General features: G+C 62.5%; 1 protein-coding gene across 5 annotated transcripts in view; it reads right to left on the reverse strand.

Moving 5' to 3' along the window:
- Positions 1-20,870, reverse strand: part of SH3BP2 (SH3 domain binding protein 2) — a 39,264-nt gene extending 18,394 nt beyond the window's left edge. For 2 of the 5 annotated variants that reach the window (XM_027103881.1, XM_027103878.1), the window contains exon 1: positions 20,789-20,870. Coding sequence is in view for 2 of the 5 variants with exons in the window: in XM_027103876.1 (XP_026959677.1) it covers positions 2,258-2,340 (83 nt within the window). In the remaining 3 variants the exon portion in view is untranslated. Of the gene's footprint in view, positions 1-2,257; positions 2,573-20,788 lie in introns of those variants that run through there. The other 3 variants (XM_027103876.1, XM_027103877.1, XM_027103879.1) reach the window with 3 other exon arrangements.
- Between the last annotated feature and the right edge of the window lie 217 nt (positions 20,871-21,087).

Raw genomic sequence — 21,087 nt, forward strand, 5'->3', positions numbered from 1 at the left:
TGAGGGGCTCAGTCTCACCTAGCCTCCGTCCCTCTGCGGGCAGGAGGAGGGCTCTTGGGTGTCCACGGGCTGACCTTGGGTGGGGAAGGTGGGTTGTAGCAGGCCTGGTCGTGTTCCACCTTCACCTCCCCTGGGAATGTCCCTGCTTCAGGAACAGACATCCACCGCCCTTCTCCAGAAAATGGACCATCGAAGCTCATCCTGATGGCCGGATATCCTCTGGCCGCCCGGCCCTGCCCTGCACCACTGGGTGAGCTGGGTTGGGACCTGCCCAGGAACACAGTGCTAGGCACGCTCCCCAGTCTCTGCTCCGTGCCCACCCCCACCTTCTCTCCCAGCTGCGATTGGTCTGTGTGACCCAAGGCCCGAGGCTGTAGGGGTGAGGGCAGAACAGGCCGGAGAAAGCTGCTCTTTCCCACAGAGAGAGACAGCTCCATTGGTCTCCAGGAAGCGCAGGCTCTGTGGCTTCCATCTGCCTTGGAGCTGCGAGCCTCTGGGGCGTGTGGTCACATCCCCTGCACAGGCCCACACAGGAGCCGTGGCTCCGCACACTCGGTCATTGTCACACACGGTGCACCCAGACAGGATGTGTGTATGAGCCGCACGGCCCGAAGGCAGAAGGTTCTGTGTGTGCACACGCGTGTGTACCGGTGTGAGCCTGTGCACCAGGTTGCCTGGAAGGTGCATGAGGAAGGCGCTGGAGGGCAGTGTTCCCTCGGCTCTCCTCTCCTGCACCTGCAGGTGCGGTCTCGGCTGTGGTGAGGGAGCTGGCACCTCGTGGGACCACAGGGTCGGGGTTCCGTCAGTGGTGACCAGGCCGCCCATGTGTGGGAGCTGCAGGGTGAGGAGGGTCTGGGGGGTCCCAGCCCCGAGGGAGAAGAGACCAGGTCCCCCAGTGCACTCACTCACACCTATGCACACACTCATTCGTCACAGGCCTGCATGCACGCTTATACACTCACGCCCGAAGACACACTCTCACATACCCACCTGCATATAATCATATGTGCTCACGTACACACATGCACTCGCACGTACACATGTACTCGCTCACACAGGCTCACACGCATACGTATGCACACTCATCGCACATGTACACGCTCACATTCATTCTTATACATGCACTCATTTTCACACATGCCTGCTTGCACTCAAATGTACTCATACACACACACTGACTCACGTGTATATTCACACACACACACACACACACACACACACACACAGAGCCTCCAGGGGCTAGCAGGACCTTTCATGGGTGGCCCCAGTGCCCTGGGCAGGCAGCGTGGGCACAGGTCAGAGTAATCATCATTACCCCGCAGCCCTGCACTGGTGCAGAGCCAAGTCTGACCCGACAGCTCATTAAACCCCACAGGCGTTGCTTTACCTCCATCTCACAGACTAGGACGCTAATGAACAAGCTCAGCAAGTCGTCAACTCGCATGGAGCACACCGGGCACTCACCGTGGGGACCAGACTCTGTGCTTCTCGAGGACCACCCCACGTCACCATCCTAACACCCCCTGACGTGTGAACCTGTGTCACCCCCACGACACTGATGAATACACCAAGGCTCGGAGAAGCTGAATAACTCAGAAGTCACACAGCCCGTGAACAGTGGAGCGCTCAGCCTGTCCCGCCCGGCACAGAGCGGGCGCTAGGTGGCGCTGGAGGGGCGGGGCCGCAGCGCCTCTTGGTTCCGTCTCTCCTTTCAGTTTCTCCTCCCCCTTCCTCTTCCCAGAATCTTTCTCCATAAAAGAATGAAAACCAAAAATCTCCAGTGAAGGCCAGTGACGAGCCATGCCAGAGGGAGGGAGGGAGGCACGACCTGGGCTGGGGTCCCTGAGACCCTGAGGCTCTTCGGCTCCCTGCCAGGCCCCCCAGCCTGCCCAGGGCAGGCAGGCAGTGGGAGCTCACACAGCTCTCCGTGTCCCCGCAGTGCAGGCACGGTCACACTGACACATCATCACACTCACACACGCACACACACAATGTGTGCACCCAGGACCCAAACGCCAAGGCCACCCAGGCAGGGCAGCACATGACCAGGGGGCGGGGTTGTCCTCTCTGGGCTCCCACTTGCCCCGTCCAGCTGAGGGCTCTCCTCTCCGCGGCCCAGGGCCAGCGTCCTGTGAGCCCCACCGCGGGCCTCGTTGAGGGGGGTTCTGACTCCTCACGGGGACTCCCTGAGCGGCTCTACAGGTGCTGGGCCGGCACCACCTCCCGAGCCCCCCAGCCCCAGGACCGCCCTGCTGACCTGGTGGCACTGACCCAGCACATGACTGTCTTCCTGCCTGGCGACGGCTTGGGGGCAGGTGTCCTGGGGCCCAGGAAGGCCATGTGGCTCAGGGGCCACGGGGCGGGGCTTCAGCCAGCCTCCCCTAGGCAGGCGCGGTGCGGTGCCCCGCGCAGCCCAGAGTGCTGGGCCGGCTACGCCCGCGGAGCCTCCTGCTGACAGCCGCCTGCTGCATCTGGGGCCCGTGGCCTCCAGGGCTTCCTCCCCGCCCAGGGCTTCCTGTTGCCGGGCCCCTGGGCAGCCCCGGGTAGCCAGAACTTCCTGCCTTCCACCCTTTGAGGTCCTGAGGCCCAGCGCTGTGCCCAGTCAGTGCCGTGTGGCCCGAGACCACAGCTTGCCAGGCCCCGGGATGAGGCGAGCTATGCCCCCGGGAGGCAGCTCCCCGCCGGTCCCCCCCAGGGCCACCTCTGTACGTTTGACTTCTTCCCAGCAAATCGCTGAAGCCCCAAAGCCCAGGGCGCCAGGCCTGGCCTCCCTGACCCCAGAGACAGCCACACAAGAAGTCGGTGCTTATGCCCCGCACGGGGAGCTCACTACTACCCGGGCATGCTCCCACCACCACCACGGGCGCCGCTGCCCAGTTCTGCCTTCCGAGGCTACACGGCGCAGCTGTGCCTCTGGCACCAGAGCCTTCTGCGTTTCAAGGTGGCCACCTCTCTGCCCTTTGACACCAAGGGACCAAGGGATGGGTTCCAAGCCTGGGCCCAGGCGTCGGCCCGTCACCTTCCCTCCATCCCCCAAGCCTTCTGCCCCTCCCCATCCCCCCATGCCAGGCACAGCCTCTGTGACAGAGCTGCTGTGACAGAGCAGTGATCGCCACTCTCTGCTGCCTCTGTGAACAGCTGGCTGGCTAGAAAGCACTTACAGCCCCAGTGGCAAAGCACAGTCCTGTCACTCCCTGGTGCCTGACCGGGTCGCTCCCAAGCCTGCTCGGCCCCACCAAGCCGGGCTTCCTCCCCCGCCCGGGTCCACAGCCAGGAAGCTGGGAGCAGGGATTCAAGCCCAGGCTGCTCGGTGCTGAGCCCCCAGGCCCCCTGCCTCTCCTCCCCCGAGCTTGGGTCTCAAGGTCACACCTCGCCCAGAGAGGACAAGACCAGCTGGAGGAAGGAGTGCTTTGGCGCCACGCCACGGCAGGATTTGAGGGTGACACAGGCCACAGACTACGGGCGTTGCAAAGGCCTCGTCCTGCCCGCCAGGTTTACCAGGGCATAGCCCCACAGCCAGCTGTGCCAGTGCCTAGTCAGCCTGCATCCCTGTGTGTCGGGGCCTGAGGGAGGCCGGCCCTGGCTGGGGGGCCTCCATCTCCCAATGTGTGCACAGCCCCAGACCCCTGCCAAGGTCCCCGCACCACCCGGGGGCCAGTCTGGGGTGTGAGACTACCTGCTATCTCCTGGAGGATGGGGCTGTTGTGTACGAGCTGTCCTCAGGGCGGGACCCTGGCCTCCGCAGCCTCAGTGCCCTCGGTGGCAGTGGGCAGGCCATGCCTTCAGGAGAAAGCTGACCACAACAGATGGACGGGTGGTGGCAATGGGGAGGTTCAGTGGGGCCCCCTGCCCTTCCCCTTCGCAGCCTGCCCAGAGTGGGGAGAGGGCTCCCAGTCAGACTCAGCTGGGCACCCCGCCCACCTCTATCCTCTGCCAACTGTGGGCCTCAAGCTACTGACTTAGCCTCTCTGAGCCTTAGTTTCTTCATCAGTGCTGAGGGTTGAGATAAAATAGCAGGTTAGGAGCCCCTGGGGCTTGGGCAGCCAGGACAAGCCAGTGGAGCAGTTCTGGGACGGGGCAGGGGCTTCAAGGGGCCGTGAAGTCCAGAGGAGGTGCCCAGCAGGCACTGGATCAGGGGAGGCCTCCAGACGAGGGGCCAGGTTTGACTGAGAAGGAGTTTGCTGGGGCAGGGGTGGCCTGAGGAAGTCAAAGTCCGGGCAGCAAGTGGCCAGAGCCGGGGGAGGCTGGGGGGGCGGGCGGCAGGGGGGGAGGGGGAGGGTGTGGGCACAGGCCTGCAGATGAGAACTGCCCGAAACGGGAGGCCGCCAGGCTCTCACTGGGACATCCCATCCCTCACTGGAGAGACAGAAGGATGGATCAGGAGGCCTGGGGTCCAGGAGCCACAGCCTCCCCTTGCCCCTGCCCCAGGAGGGCCACCAAGTACTATCCACAGCAGAGGCAGAGTAGCCAGAGGGCCACACCCGCTGGAGCCCCGGCTCAGCACTAAGAGGCCTAGGGGCAGTCACGCCCGAGCAGAGGAACAGGGGTCTCCGTGGAAGTCAGACCTGCGTCGACTCCTTCCCCAGCCCTACTCCCTCTGGGAGTCTGAGGTCAGGATTCCCGGGGTTGCTTTGCGACCTCTGAAGGCCCCGCCACTCCAGGCCTCTGTTCCTCCCTGTGCCCTCCCATCTCCCGAGGCAGCATTTCATCCCTGCAGCAAATGACGCAGCGATTCACATTCCTCAAACAGAGGACATTCAGGGTCCCTCCTTCAATAGTGGGAGCTCCACGACCTTTCACACTGTGCTGAGAATAACCAGCCCCCAAGCAGCAAGATGTGTGGGGCTGGGGTCCCTGCCCTCAGCAGCTCTGGTCTTCCACCCAACCCTCCCCAACTTGCAGCTCCTCCCCCAGCTCCCAGGGCGGCTGCCTCTAAGTTCCAGGCTTGCGGACCACCCACCATGCCGGACGCAGCACACTTAGCAGGGTGGGTGGGACTAGACAGCGGCGGGGCAGGGGCCAAGAGTCGGCCTGAAAAAGTGGAAGGGAGAGCCTTCTGGGTTCCAGGGGTCCTCAGCCTGCCCTGGAGCCAGGCAAAAGCCCAGGCAAATGCCCACCACCTCTGCAGCAGGCCATGGAGCCTGCCCCACCCTGATGCTCACAGCCCACTCACCTGCGGTGACCCTGGGGATGCTAGGGTTCAAAGAGCATGGCACTGGCCGGGCCAATGGTCAGGGAACAGAGGTGTGGGGACTGGAACCACGTCCCTGAGAACCCCAGCCCGGTGTCTCCCGCAGTCTCCCAGAGCCCTGTGCCCAGTCCAGTGCCCACCTGTCACCTTCATGCCAAGGAGGGCCTGCCAGGCTCAGGGAGGGCCCTGGGGCCAGGGAAGGGTGGCTGGCACCTCCATTCGTGTGAAAACCTCAAGCTCTCAAAATAAGACGCTTTGCATCAGTCCCTCACAAAGGAAGGGCCCAAGGCCACCCACAGCCACCCACCTACTTAGTCCCCACCCTCCAGGGCCAGGGCCACCAGCCCTTCCCCTGTCTGAGCCTCACTCCTCTCTGCACAGGTGCTGTAAGCTGCCTTCCTGCGCAGGGCTGCAAGGATTCCCGGGTATTTGGTCCTGGGTGCCATCCAGCTGGGCAGAGGGAGCGGGTGGCATAGAGGGCAGGGTCCTGGTCACGCCACCCGGTGTAGTGGGCTGAGTGGGGGCCCCCAGAGACATATGTCCAAGTCCTAGACCCTGGGAACTATGACCATGACCTTATTCGGAAAAAGGATCTTTGCATATGTAATTAAGGATCTTACCATGGGCCCTAAATCCAACAACAAGCATCCTTATAACAGACAAAAGAGAAGGGGGAAAAAAAACCCGGAAAAAGAGATCAGACTTGCGGTTACCAGAGGCGGAGGGTGGAATTGCAGGAAGGTGGTCAAAAGGTACAAGCTTCCAGTTATGAAATAAATAGGTCCTGGGGGTGGAATTGCAACACGGTGACTGTAGCCAACAGTGCTGTATGATGTGCAGGGAAGTTGTAAAGAAAGTAAATCCTAAGAGTTCTCATCACAAGGAAACATGTTTTCCCTTTTTTCTTTTCTTTTTATTGTCTCTGTATAAGAAGGTGGATGTTAGTTGAACCCTATTGTGGGAATCATCTCACAGTATATGCAAATCAACCATCATGCTGTGTGCCTTAAACTTAAAAATAAAAAGAGAGGGCTTCCCTGGTGGCGCAGTGGTTGAGAGTCCGCCTGCCGATGCAGGGGACGCGGGTTCGTGCCCCGGTCCGGGAAGATCCCACATGCCGCGGAGCGGCTGGGCCCGTGAGCCATGGCCGCTGAGCCTGCGCGTCCAGAGCCTGTGCTCCGCAACGGGAGAGGCCACAGCAGTGAGAGGCCCGCGTACCGCAAAAAAAAAAAAATTATAAAATAAAAAAAATTAAAAGAGAGAGAGAAAAGACACAGAGGAGAAGGTGATGTGAAGACAGAAGCAGAGATTGGAGTGATGTGGCCATAAACCAAGGAAGCTGAGGGCTGCAGGCAGCCACTAGAGGCTGGAAGACAAGGGAGGAAGGAAGGATTCTCCCCTGGAGCCTCCCGTGGGAGCGTGGCCCTGCTGACACCTTGATTTTGGAGTCTGGCCCCAGGACTGTGAGAATAAATTTCTGTTTTTTTCAGCCCGCAGCTTGTGGTACTTTGTTAGGGCAGCCGTGGGAAACTATTTTACACGGGGACTGGCTGAAGTTCTTCCCCTGGATGAAGTTCTTCCCCTGGATGAATTCACAGTCAGTTTGAAGTCCTGGGCGTGCCAGCAGGGCGAGGCTCGCTCTGTGTGAGGCATCCAGCTGGATAGGGTAAATCTGAGCGGGTTTCCACAGCCTCACCACCTCCCACCCTTCCCGTGCACGGGGTCGGAGCCCACACCCAGCCTTGCTGGGCCCAGACTTGCTGGGCCCACCTCCGGACCCTGGTTCCCACCCCTGGCCAGCCCTTCCTTGGCTCCGTCCAGCCATTTCCACCACGAAGCAGAGGCCAGGCTGGTTCCCTGGCTGAGTGTATGGGGTCTGGCCCCTGCTTGCTGCCCTGAGCCCTCGACTCTGGGCCTGTCACACAGGACCACCGTGCCCCACCCTGAGTACGCGCAATCTTCTCCACCTGGAAACTATATCCTCTCCAACAAATGCTCCCTCATCCTCTGAAAACAGAACCATCTAGAACCTCACCCCCTCCTCTGCAATCTCCAAGTCAGTGGCACAGCCTTGCCCACCAGGGTGTCACATGTGTTTGTATCCCTAGCACTCCCCATGGGCCTGGGTCCCACTGAAGCCCCAGAGCCCGGTGCCTGGCCCACAGAAGGGGCCAAGAGCCCGATGGACGGGTAGACAGATGGGTTCAGCGTCACATCTACGCACACGGCCATACCCCTGACGTGGCTATACAAGCCATGCCTGGACCTCAGAGCCAGAGGGAAGCACTAATCTGACCCCCACCAAGAACTGACGCCCAGTGGCTGTGGCAAAGTCCCATGGCCCAGGACCCCCCCACCGCCTAGTGAGGTAAGCCGCCAGCCAGCACTGGGTGAGCACTGGAGTCTGCTCATTGCAAAACAGAGAACAGGCCAGCATCCCCCGAAGACAGCAGTGTGCTGGGGTCTAGGAGGCCCCCAGGGGCTTCTCAGGGCTACCCAGGGTGGAGGCGAGAGGCAGTCCAGCCACTCCCGTGTTGGTGGCAAAGGGAATTAGGGGAAGTGCAGAAAGAGGCCCACATGCACAGCTGCCCACATGGAGCCTGGGCTTCAGAGGGTGGTGGCCAAATGGGGTTTCTACTCTGGGACCCTCGGCCCTCGAGCTCTGTCCCCATAGAGGACTCGTAGAGCCCACGTATCCCTGGATGCCCCCCACCCCGCCCCGTAGCAAGGTGGGGCCCTCCTCTCCAGGCCTGGCGTCTCTGCCTCTAGCAAACATTCCCAAACTGAGCAGCATCTCTCAAGGGCCGGGGTCGAGGGCTGGATTAGCCTGGGGAGCAGAGCTGGGGCCCCTCAAAGTCGGGGCCGCTGCGCACCCCACACCAGGTGCGGGACACACTCAGCAGAGCCCTGGGGAGGAGGGAGCTCGGGGCCTGGCCAGGAAGGAGCAGCACGTGGGTGGGAGGGAGGATGGCTGGGCAGGGGCTCCAGGCCCAGGGTCCCTGTCCTTGGATATGGCCATGGTGGGCAGAGGTCGGTCCGGGGGAAGCATAGGTTAGCATCGTCACTCTCTTGTCTCAAACCACAAGCCAGCAGAGGCGTTTCAGGATTCACACTTCAGTTCATCATGACACTGACAAGTTTCCACTTTTTAATTGCTTGAGGAAAAAGCTCTCCAGAGTGCTGACGTGTGGGCCAGGTCCGCCCCCGTGTTCCTGGCCCCTTGCCTGCCCGCGGAGGCTCACTGCTGCGCATCACAGCCAGTAGGCACCACAGGTTCCCAGCCCCGCCCGCCAGGACAGGGCTGCTCCACCATGGGACCTCGCTAGGCAGGACGGCGCGGTGGTGATGGCTCAGGCTTCCTTGGGGACAGGATGGGCTCAGTCCTAACCTTGAGGCCCACAGCTCCTGTGCGGGGCTGTCCTGAGGGCCACCGGGCATGGCTGGGGGTCAGGGTGACTCCAGGGATTCCGTGGGCCACGCCGTCATCACCGTCGCATCAGGAAGGGAGAGCGCTCTCCTGAACCTCCCCTGCACAAAGCCAGGCGACACCTTCCTATCCTGCCCCCGTGGGTCTGGAGCCCCGAGTATTCCCGCCTCCTTGCTCACCACTGGCCCCATCTGAGCCAGGCTTGCAGGGTTGAAAATTCCACCTGAAGGTGACGGATACCTTTGCCCAGTGCTGTGCTCAGCCTGGAGCGACATCTCCCTTCCCCTTGGTCCCACCCCTGCCTCCTCCGCCCCACGTCCAGACCCACTACCTGCACACACAGCCCCTGCCCTTCTCCTGCGTAGGCTCCGCCCACGTGCAGGGCCACACTGACTGCGGCATTTTCAGCCTGTCTGTTGACTTTCTGACCCTTCTTCGATACAGCTCGATGGGGGGGTGACATGACAGCCACTCCTTGTGTCTGTCCCCTGCAGTGTCCCCAGCATGAAGCTGCCCTGGGCACCTCCTGCAGCATGAACAGATCCCACCTCCTTAGCTGGACACTCCCGACTCCACATGGGGTCCCATCACGGAGCTCGTTCACTGAATGAAACTGTTCATCTCTCCCTAAGACCCCCACTGCTCTGTCCCTGGGGGGGGGCCTCTGGCTGCAATGACAATGCCTAGTGCGGGGGCTCTGCCACCCACGAGCAAGGCCTGCACACCCCGGGAGTGACCTCGGCCAGGCGCTTGACCTCTCCCAGTCTCACTGTCCTTGTCCACAAAGCGACCAGCAGGCACCGGCAGGGCAGGTGTAGGGCCTGGACAACGCACCCTCACACCCCGAGCGCCCGGTGGGCTGAGCCCCAGGCAGACCAGGCTGCCCGACACTGCTGCCCACCCTCCAGGGGCCAAGGGGGTGTGGCTGGGCTGCAATCTGCAGAGCCCCTTTGTCAGGTTGCCCAGAAGGGGACAGACCGTCTCCTCTGAGGTCACTCCTGGCAGACGAGGAACACGCAGACGGCAGGACTTCCCCAAACCCAGCCCGCTCCACCGTCTTCCCAGCGGCCACCGTGCGTGCTCCTTGGGTCACGTCACCATGCCTCCCTCAGCACTCCAGAGCCTGGCCCTCAGTGGAGGGTCTGGGCCCCGACAGCAGCCCCAGGCCTCAGGAGCACAGGCTACCACCAGCCAGACCCTCCTGGGGACACATGTACATGTCACATCCTGTGGGGACACGTCCCCACTTGCTGAAGCCAAGGCAGGGGGGTCACAAAGGCTGGGGGTACTTTCCTGTCTACGGTCCACCTCTCGTGACAGGAGGGCCAAGTCAGTGCGCCAGGGCAGGGGGCACCCTCCGGGAATGTCCGCCCAGTGCCGAGCCGTCAGCCCCCATGGCCCACTCAGTCCCCAGCGGCCCGTCTCCTGCTCTCCCGATGAGGAAGCTGAGGCTGAGCGGGCTGCAGCAGTGGCCACACAGCCAGCACCACCCATGTGGCCCAGAGCCAGGGCCACTTCACCCGCCACATGCAGCCTGACACTTCCCACAAAGCCTGGGTCTCAGGGGCATGAGGAGGAGCCCCAGGGCCTACTCTCAGGAAGGATGCCAGCTCCCACCCGGCAGAGAACCCAGCAGCCCAGAGGAGGGCTCCAGGCTCCGGCCAGAAGGCTGGAGCACACGGGGCTGGGGATGCGGCACATGCCAGCCTGTCCTCGTGAATTCAGAGTCTGCTTCTGTTTTACACGTATCTCCGGAGCCCAGGGGGAGCTCGTCAGGAGACCGTCCCGGCCACAAGCCCCCACCCTGAGCCCTGTTCACCGCTGTCCCCGGTACTGGGACAGAGGGAGGCCATCAGGGCATCGCCACCTGTCAGCAAACGCCGCACCCTTCACCCCCGGATCCAAGCTGGGCTCCCGATCTGCTGGGGAGGCAGCCACCTCTGACTCACGTCCTTGTGACAACGCTTCCACCCAGATGGGATGACACATCAGGCAGCGTCCGCACGCCATAGCCAAGCAAGAAGGTTACACGGAAAGTGTCTTGAGTAGCAAAGAGCTTGTGCAAAGGGCCTGGGGTCGGGGTGAGAGGAGGCATCCAGAGAGACCTGGCCCCACTGCTCCTTGCAGGAGCCGAGGGTGGAGGCCAGAGGCTGGCCCTGACAGGCACGCTGCAGGGACACTTGCTGTCCGCCGGTGCCAGGCCAGGGCAGCTGTACGAGCCCTCCACACTGGCAACCACCAGCTGGGGCGTCCCAGCGTAGGCCACCAGGGGCACTGACCTTGACACCAGTAGCATCTGTTCCTTTACTCATCTCTTTAGGATCTTTCGTGCCATGGTGGCCTCCCTCAGACCACAGGAACCAGAAAGTTCCTGAGTACCTTACAGCATTTCACCAAGTCAGGGCTCCCAGGTCAGGACAGGACAAAGGGCATCAGGACCCAGGGGCATGAGGTGTGGCCCCACATCTCAGCTGCTCCATATACCTCTGGGGGTCCCTGGACCACTCACTCACCTAGGAACCTGGTTCAGCAATTGTCCAGCAGTATTTTGGTCTCCTGCCCACCCTGCCACAGGCTGGAGCCCGTCAAGTCCAAGTCCATACCACAAGGTCCCTTCCCTCCTTCTTCTCACTTCAGCAATTTAGGGTTTGGTGTCTCTTCAGTTTTAATCCGTTTATTTTTATCCTTTTATCATTAATGTTCATTTTTTTCTTGGCCGCACGGCCTGCAGGATCTTAGCTCCCGGACCAGGGAGCGAACCCCGTGCCCCCTGCGGTGGAAGCGCAGAGTCTTAACCACTGAACCACCAGGGAAGTCCCCCTAATGTTAATATTTTTAGGCTGTTTTCAAACATTTTTTTCTTTGACGCTGTAGATTAACCTTCACTCTCTGAGTTTTCTATTTTTTATATATATATATTTTTTTTTTTTTAATTAATTAATTTTTTTTTGCTGTACACGGGCCTCTCACCGTTGGGGCCTCTCCTGTTGCGGAGCACAGGCTCCGGACGCGCAGGCTCAGCGGCCATGGCTCACAGGCCCAGCCACTCCACGGCATGTGGGATCTTCCCGGACTGGGGCACGAACCCGTGTCCCCTGCATCAGCAGGCGTACTCTCTACCACTGCGCCACCAGGGAAGCCCCTGAGTTTTTTATTTTATTGCATTGTTTCTGCTTTTGCTCACCTTTTATTCCTTGGTCAATTTTAAGTTGGCCTCAGGAGGGTCTTGTCCTCTCATTGGCTACTTCCTGGGGTTCCCTGCAGGCTTGGCGGGGGCGCCCCATGACGGGGCAGCCCCTCCGCCGGGCTGCCGTGGATGGGGGCTGGGGGAGCAGGCCGCAGCCACTCCCAGGCCTGGGTCTCTGGCTGGACAGAGGCAGGGGGACAGAGACACACCCAGAAGGGAGGGAGCCAGAGAGAGGCCATGGGAAGAGGCACGGACAGGGGGGGCAAAAGATGGAAGGAGGAGCAGGCCGGCTCCCCATGCGGTGTGGGGACCCGAGAACGCTGTTCCTCCTCAGCCTGGGAGCCCTGGGCCGGGCGCTGGATGGATGACTCACGGCCCTGGCTCCCCTCCGAGCCCCTCAGCTGGGCCCACAGGGGGCCTGGCTGGCCTGACTGTTCCCAGGCGCCCTCACACTGCCCCATTGTTCAGAGGCCCAGTGAGGAGAAGGGTCTGGCGGTGGGCCCAGGATGGTGGGAAAGGGGCCCAGCCCCAGCTCTCCTGCCCCTCTTGGGCAGCCTTGACAGACAGGACAGGGGACAGGAGGGGGTGGGGGAGGGCTGTCTCCATCCAGCCACGCTGCCATCCTCCCAAGGCTAGTGGTCCTGGAGGATGCTGCGCCCCGGCCCCTCTCTCTGAGCCGCTGTCCCAGCCACAGCTGGGAGGCAACTCTCAAAGGCAACTGGGCTCAGTCTCAGGTTCAAGGCCGTCACCCCGTTGGTGCTCAGCCACGACGACGGACGGCTCGCACGCCTTCCCTGACCGCCTTCCCTGACCGCCTCGTGCTGTCCCCACCCTGCAAACTGAGGTCACCCCGGGACACCCTGATGCCCCACAGTCAGGCTGGGGAGTGGTGCCCTCAGGGGACCTCAGAGCCCAGTGCAGGGCTGGAGGAGAGGGCCTCTGCTGAGGCCCATCCCCCCGCTCCCTTCCTCCAGGCCCACCCCTTCCACTGGCACAGCAGCCTTAGAAAGCGTCCCCAGATCCCACAGGCAAAGTGCCCGCGGGGCCCCTGTGGACAAGGCAAACGCTCTCATCTAACCCTCAGCCTAACTAAGCCTCCCAGAGGCAAGGTGGCTTCTGATGGTCAGAAGAGCCAGGGGTCAAGCTCCCGAGTGCCAGCCCCTAAGGCCTCCTCCTGGCTGGGGACCTGCCACCGGGCTGGGGACGCCTGCACCGGGTGGGGAGGGGCACGGCTCGGTGGTGCTATGGGGACACCCTCCCCTCCCCAGGGAGACAGCCATGGGGTCACACCACTCTCGCCAGAAAAGCCAGCAATGAGGACTGGGTGTGCGGGAGACGGAGGGCAGAGGCAGTACGACCAGAGCCGGGTGCTACCCCACGTCTGCCTTCCCCCGGCCCTGGCGGCCCCTCAGCGAGAGTCACTGACTCCACCCTGGTCAGCTGAACCCCTGCGCCACGGCACACCTAGCCCTCCTGCAGGTCCAATTCACCTGCTTTTGCCCAAGCTCCTACAGCCCCTGCTGCGGTGCGGTATGTGCGGTGGGGGGCAGAAGGCAGTCTTAAGACCCCAGAGTGAGCTTTCAAACCACAAACCAGCCCCTGCTCAAAACCCTCCCACGGGGGCTTCCCTGGAGGCACAGTGGTTAAGAATCCTCCTGCCAATGCAGGGGACACGGGTTTGAGCCCTGGTTCAGGAAGATCCCACATGCCGCAGAGCAGCTAAGCCCGTGTGCCACAACTACTGACTGAGCCTGCGCTCTAGAGCCCGTGAGCCACCACTACTGAGCCCACACGCCACAACTACTGAGCCTGCGCTCTAGAGCCCACGAGCCACAACTACTGAGCCCGCAAGCCACAACTACTGAGCCCACGTCTCACAACTACTGAAACCTGTGCACCTAGAGCCCGTGCTCCGGTGGCAAGAGAAGCCACCGCAATAAGCCCCTGCACTGCAACAAAGAGTAGCCCCCGCTCGCCACAACTAGAGAAACCCTCGTGCACAGCAACGGAGACCCAATGCAGCCCAGAATAAATTTAAAAATTTATAAGTAAGTAAATTTATAAAAAAACCCTCCCATGCCTGACCTCTCAGCCTGGCCCCTCCTGCCCCCTTCCTGCTTCCAACCCAAGAAGGCCCTACCCCAAATGGCACCTCCTACACCATTCTTGGGGGCCGCCCCCCTGCAGGGCGAGAAGATGCCTGCTGCCTCTGCAGGGCTGGGCCTGGGGCTGCCTGTGGGGGGGGCCCCCGCGGGTCCTCCAGGCGGCAGGGGCATCAACACGGAGGCCACTGGGGTGGGGCCATCCCCTCCTGCTTCCCAAGGCCTCACTCTGGAATAACTTCCTGTTGGTGCCCGGCTGGCAGGAACCTTGGGCTTGGGGCCTCCTAGGTCCTGCGTGTGTGCGGGGGATCTCGTTCTCAACACTCTTCCTTCCCCCGCGACTTCCTGCCCCAGAGCAGGCACGGCCACCACTGACCACAGAACTTCACCCTCCTAGTCACATTCTCGAGAGAACGGAAGGCTGATCTCAGAGAGCTCCCGTCCCAGGTGGCAAACCTTCCAAGGCTGGTGCCCAGGAACCCCAGGATGTCTGGGCAACTCAGGGATGGGCTCCATGCCTCACTCCATTTTATAACAAGTGGACACCAGGGCCACCGGCGCTGAGGCCCAGCTGGGCCAGAACCCGGGCCCTGAGCGCAGCCTGGGGCTCCCCCTTACCCCACCCTCAGGCCCGGCACACCTCCTCTGACAGAAGGACCAGGCATCGGCCTCCTCTGGCAGCTGCAGCCCAAGGTCTGGAACCAAATTAGGCTGGGTCCTGGTGAGGCCCCGAAGGGAAGTGATTCCAGAGTCTCCTGCCCCCGTGGCCCACCCCTGAGCAGCTCCCCTGTGTGGCAAGGAGCCGGCACTGGGGGCCCCAGCCCTGGTGCAGCAAAGTGCCAGGGTGGGGTCCCCTGGAGCAGCATATCCTTCCCCCTGGGTGAGCTTCCAGAGAAGTCAGGCGGTGGGGGTTTGGGGGAGGACTTCGTAGGGTCCGGCTGCTTAGTGGGGCTGCAGCACAGCATCGACAAGCTCCCGAGGTGGGGGCTGTAGGGGTACGTGGTGGTGATACCTCCTGTGGGAGGCTGAGGCTCTATCCCCAAGTGCCTTCGGCCCCGCCCAGATCTGGGTGGGTCAGCAGGGAGGCTGTAGTGGCCTGGCGCTGACCCTGGGGGCTCTGAGGCCCTCTCGTGCATCCAGCTCACAGCCGGGCACCACCATGGATCCCGCCCAGCACCCGACGGCCACCCTGCGCTACTAGAGGTCTCGGGCCAGATGGCGATGGCAATGGGAAGCCGCCTCTCGTCCTGTGCTGAAGGGCAGGGGGCGCGGTCACTCCGTCCTCTGCCTACCGTGGTCAAACCCACCAGCTGATCACTGACCTGCCTGCCAGGGCCCGGCCCCCAGCACTGTGTCTGCCTGGCCATCAGGGGACCCAGCGGCTCTGTGCCAGCTGCCCCTTGAGAAAGGGTCTTCCTTTTCTGGCCTCAAATAGGAGGAGAGGAAGCAGCTGGGGTTACGGAGGACATTCCTCAGGAGACAAGGTGAGTTTCCTGGCAGGCCTCCCTCCCCCTCCCACCTGTCCACGCAGGGCTCCCGGCCCGCTTTTCTGGCTCCTTCCCCACCACTCTCCTACTGGTGGCAGATCTAATCTTGCCAGGCCCCATCTGGGGCACGGGGTCTCTGGGACCCACAGACCAGGTATCCGCAGTGGCCGGTGGGTCAGGGGAGTTCAGGCTGACCCCAATCTTGGCCCCAACATGTGTCTCTAGGAAAGAACAGCCACGGAGAAAGGAACGGCTTCCACTTAGGGTGGAGCGCCCCAGACTCCCCACCTGTCTCCCCGTCTGAACCACTGCTGGGGCCCCTGAGACCAGGTGACCTCAGTGGTGACTATTAAGGGCTGTGGCTGCTGCAGCCCACGGCCTGGGGCCGTGATAGAAACCTGGAGGGGTTCACACAAGGCCAGAGCACAACTACCCACTGTGATCTGATTGGAAACGTCACCAGCCGGGCGGCAGACTCCTTCCAGGATAACGGGGCACCTGTGTCTCTCATGTGGAAGCAGGAGGTAAACACGCCAGGCTTCAGGTCTCTGGGAGCTCCTGGGATGCTCTACAGGGGGTCGTCCCTCTTCTGGGCCAGACCCACGTGGGCACCGCTGGGCAAGGGCACTCAATTGTGTCCCTGTCCTTCATGAGTCCCCGGTTGGGCAGGGAGAAGCAGATAAGTAGACAAGGTGACCAGGGAACGGGCTGGGGCTTGTAGAAGGCACCTAGCTCCGGGAAGCAGGGGCAGGGGCCAGGGAGGGTCCCTGAGCACCAAGCAGGACAGACACTTATGCCTTTTATTAAACTGCTTCCGAGGGAGAGAGTGGCAGGGTGGGCCAGACAGGCTGAGCTGCTGCCTATCCACGCCTGGCCCTGGGCTTGGTACACAGGGCACCCAGCATGAACAAGAGGAGCAGAGGTCTGGGGGCAGCAGCTTTCTGAAGGGCACAGGGGCCTAGGCAGGGAGAGCTGCCCCAGGAGCAGAGCTCGGAGTGGGGTGGCACGGGCCCAGGTGCCCAGCCAGGGCCCTAAGTGGACTGTGGGTGCTGCCCCTGGCTCCCAAGGCTTTGGGGTCAAGCCAAGGCCTACCCTGGTATTCCAGGCCCCTAGGTCGACCCCTGACCCCACATCACCTTGCAGGGGGCATCCAGCAGTGAGGGCTGGGGCCACAGGGGCAGCCGGGGTATGAGGACACAGAGCTCTCTAATGCCACAGAGCAATGTTGCCAGATTACAACATCCCCTTGGGCAAGGCTAGAGGAAATCCCCCAAATGGAGCTGCAGGGTCAAGGGCAGGGAGGCCCCAGCCTGGGACAGGGCTCAGGATCCCACAGTGGGGGCTCCTCTGCAGCATCTCATTTAACTTTTCCGAGGACACCATGAGTTATAACTGTTTTTAACCCCATTTCACAAGGAGGGACGTGAAGTCCAGAGAGTCACTGAAACTTGAAGGGGACAGGCTGCTCCAGCGCTGGGAATGCGGCCCCCGACTACTTCCTGGGAGGAGCTGTGCTGGCTCCAAGAAGCCCCTGGGAAGCCTTCCCTGGGCCGGCCCAGCCCCCAGCCGTGGGGCAGCCCACCCTCCTCCCAGCAGGCACGGAGCCAACTCGGAGCGCTCACCCGTCAGCCTGGCAGCTCCTGGGGACAGAGACCTCCCCTGCCTCTGCAGGTTCCAGCAGGCAGACGCCCCACATCCCAACCAGCAGCCTGGAATATGGTTGGCAGTGGGCCGCCCCTACCCTGTTTACTGCAGCCAGCATGCAATAAACATCTGATTCACAAGGAAGCAGAGAGCACTTCTCGGAATTGCAGCACAGCTGCAGGGGAAGGAGTACGGATACCAGGAGGGTGCCCTGCCAACCCTCAGGCCCCGCCGACCTCCCCAGGCCAGTGTCTCAGCCACTGAGCCCACACCCTTCCCAGAGGCCGGCAGGCAAGGATCAGTGACTGGGACCCGCTGTGCCTAGCCCACGGGGGCCAAGGATCAGTCGCCTCTGGACCTGGAGACTGGGTGAAAGAAGCCCAGTCCTGCCAGCAAGTTCCAGCATGGTTCATGACCTGGGACGGGGACGGGCAGGGGCTAAATTGCAGGTGGCCCCAAAGCTGGAACCTCAGGGCTTCCCTGATGGCGCAGTGGTTGAGAGTCCGCCTGCCGATGCAGAGGACGCGGGATCGTGCCCCGGTCCGGGAAGATCCCACGTGCCGCGGAGCGGCTGGGCCCGTGAGCCATGGCCGCTGAGCCTGCGCGTCCGGAGCCTGTGCTCCGCAACGGGAGAGGCCACAACGGTGAGAGGCCCGCGTACCGCAAAAAAAAAAAAAGCTGGAAGCTCAGAAGTTCTGCTGCCCAGGGAGAAGCTGGGCAGTGGGGGGACCTCAAGCACCGTGAGGCCCTCTCCCTGATGAGGGCCCAGTCTTGTTTTGCACTTCACTGGGATGGCGCCTGGAGTTCAAGGGCAGCTCAGGAGCCTGGCTCCCAAGCCCAAATCCTTCAGTGTGGCCCAGAGCCAGGGGCTTGTATCACTAAGGAGGCTCAGGTCTCCTGGCCGTGGCTGAGAGCCAGCTCCATTTCTCTCGGCATCATCCTGGCTGCCCTCCGGTGCCTAGGCCCAGGGGTGGTAAGGAGGCACCACGAGAGTGCCCTGCCAACCCCTCAGGCCCGGCCGACCTCCCCAGGCCACTGCCTCAGCTACCGAGCCCACACCCTTCACCCTTCCCGGAGGCCAGCAGGCAAGGACCAGGAGGTGGGCGCTGCTGAGCCTGCCTGCCTGAGGCTACAAAGAGCCCAGAATGCTCCCCCTCCCCACCTCTGGGACTTCAGTGGCCCACATGTGGGACTGTCCCCAGCCCTTGGATGACTGGTCAGGGCCACTGGAGAGATCCAGAGGCCTTTTGGAGACAGGCCACCTACCTGTGGGTAAGATTTCAGCGTCCTGACAGCCCCCTCTCCCTGCCTAGGCCCCTGTGCACTTTCATCCATGCCCCCATCCACACTCTCACCACATCCGGTGCACACCAGGCCACTCTGGTCAAACTGGTCTGCCACTCTCCCCGCTGCCAGCCTCTGGCTCAGTCTCTTCCTACCTTCATGGTTGTCCGCATGGCTCAGACAGCCCTCCTTCTGATTGCAAACCCTACTTTCACTGGCCACCTGCCGCCCACCTCCCTCAGCCAGGCTGCCGACTGCTGACCATGCTACCTGGGGTTATTAGAGAACCACATATGTGCATGCCCAGGCCTTACTGAGGCCATCTATTAGCCAGCCAATGAGGGAGAGTGGGGCCTGCCAGTCACTGACCCTTGGTGTCCCACGATAGAGCTTCAAGGACAGAAACCAGGAGGACCCAGGTGGTTCCCTGAGCCTGGCCACTCCTAAGACACTCTAGCCTTTGCCATGAGACCCAAGCGGGCAGGGACCTAGGAGCCTGCCCTTTGCCCCAGATCTCTCCAGGCCCAGTCCCACCCCCACTCCCAAACAGAGGTGGCCCAGCTATCCCTGCTCTCCAGCCCTGAGGGCCAGGGAAATCACCCCCAGTGGCTCACAGTTACTGAACACCAATCATGTGCCACCACCAGCCCCTGGACATTCAAAACCACCTATAAGGCAGAAAGTGGTTCACTACCCCCATTTTACAGATGAGGAAACTGAGGCTCAGCAGTGCGAAGCCCCCTGGCCAAGATCACACAGCTAGTAAATGGTGGCAGCCGGATTCAAAGCCAGGACCCAGCCACTCTGTGTGTCTCTCTGTGCTCCCTCAGGCTTCCCCCGTGTCGGCCTGCAAGCTTGCGGGCATCCATGGAGGGGGAGGGATGGTGGGGGCTGACTCAGCATCTCACTTTCCTCTGTCCATGTGAACAGGAAGGGCCAAGGGAGGTTTGGAGCCACCCACCCTCCTATCTCTCCCGGGCTGGCCTCCTTGTTGGGCTCCTCCCTGACTCTGCAGGCCTGAGGGACTCTCCAGAAAGGCCAGGCCCTCTGTCAGCACCCCTCTTTCCTGATGGCCAACAGGGTCTAGCCTGGGCCATCTACCCATCTGTCCTTCTGCCTGCCGCCTCTGGCCAGGGTGTGCCCCAACATGGGGAACAGAGCCAAGTAATGGAGCGGTGGCTGGGCGGGGGGGGGGAGGGAGGGGAAATTTGACAGAATTCTCACCTTGGAGCCCCCATCCTGGCCTCCTGGTCTACCTGGAGTGGAGCCCTGACTCCCAGAGGGCCGTCTGCGTGGGTGCCCTGGGTATTGGACACAGTGGGAGGAGAGCCAGGAGATAATGGAGCCCAGCCCCCTCCTCTGGTCTCGCAGAGCCTGGGCCAGAGAGGGCAGAGGGCCGACCCAGGGTTACACTGAAGTCAATGCTGGGCTAGACTTAAACCTGGAAATCTGCGCTGACTCCAGGACTTGCCATGCTCCCTTGGCTGTCAAACTGTCGTGAAAAAATTCTACACATCATCATCACGGCAAGTAACGTTTCCTGAGCCCCTCTGTGCTAGGGCCTGGTTACCTGCCTCGTCAGCAAGAGCACATGCGTGTCCTCGACTCGGCAATCCCGGGGGTCCCACATGGAACCCCACCCCAGGCCAGGGTCACTTAGAGGGGCCCTTTACTCCGCATGACCTGACCAGCAGGCACGGACGTCATCAGTGTTGACAGGTGGGCAAACCGCGGCACAGAGAGAGGATGTGAGGCGCTCAGGGTGCAGCAGGGCGGCAGGGGGAGTGAGCTCCAGGCTCTGCAGCGGGGCTCAGGCCCCCTCAACACTCCCAGTGGGAACACTGTCTGCACTTCACCAGGGGAAGAGGAGGCCCAGAGCAGCAGGAAAGAGCCGGGCTGCTGGGAGGGGCCGGCCCACGTGTGGAAGGACAGCTGTCCCTGACCCCCAACTCTCTGACACTCGCTGTCCCCCAGAATAAGAGTCGCAGACACCCCCAGAGCCACTGGGCTATCAGTCACTCACACTTCAGTGTGAGTCAGCTCCAACAGGCAGCTTTTCTCCACCCTTCGTTGCGCGGCTTGAGGGAAGGAAAGTTTGGATTACAGGGAGGAGGTGGAAGCAAATTCCCCGCCCGGGGCCTTCGGAGGCCGGGATGTGTGGGTCGTGTAATGCGGGCCTGCGGCGGTCTGCGAGCCCCAGGGGCCTGGGAAAGCGGAGGCCAGAGGGACGAGGGGGACGCGGGACAGACGCGACGCCTTCGCCCCCGCCCCTAGGCCTCCAGGGTGCACCCCGCGCACCCTCGAGCCCGCGCGCTTCCTCGGGCAGTGGCGCCGCCAGGCCTGGCGCGAGCTGGAGCTGACCGCCCCCCGCCCGCCCTACGTAGATGACCCCGGCCCCGGGGACTCCGGCCAGCCCGGAAGACTCGATCGCGCCCCGCCCGTCCGCGCCCCGCTGCCGTGCCTTACCTGCCGAGGCTCTGCTCCCAGCCCGCGGGTCCTGCGTCCCGGCAGCGGCTCCCGGCTGGGCCGCCAGGCTCCCGCCCTCCCGGCGGGTAGCCAGGAGCCAGGTCCCGCCCGGAGCTGTGCCCGCCCCTTCTGCCTGGCCCCGCCCCGGCCCCGTGCCCCGCCCCGTCCGCCCGGCCCCGCCCCTTCTACCTGGCCCCGCCCGAGGCTCTGGGCCACGCCCCTTCTATCCTACCCAGCCCTTTGACTCCCCTCCCAAAGAACCTGGCCCCGCCTCCTCGGGCTCCCTGGGCCCATCCCAC

The sequence above is a fragment of the Aethalodelphis obliquidens genome, unplaced genomic scaffold, assembly GCF_003676395.1.
Source record: "Aethalodelphis obliquidens isolate GAN/ISIS:26980383/991018 unplaced genomic scaffold, ASM367639v1 scaffold6, whole genome shotgun sequence".
NCBI classification, from domain to species: domain Eukaryota; kingdom Metazoa; phylum Chordata; class Mammalia; order Artiodactyla; family Delphinidae; genus Aethalodelphis; species Aethalodelphis obliquidens.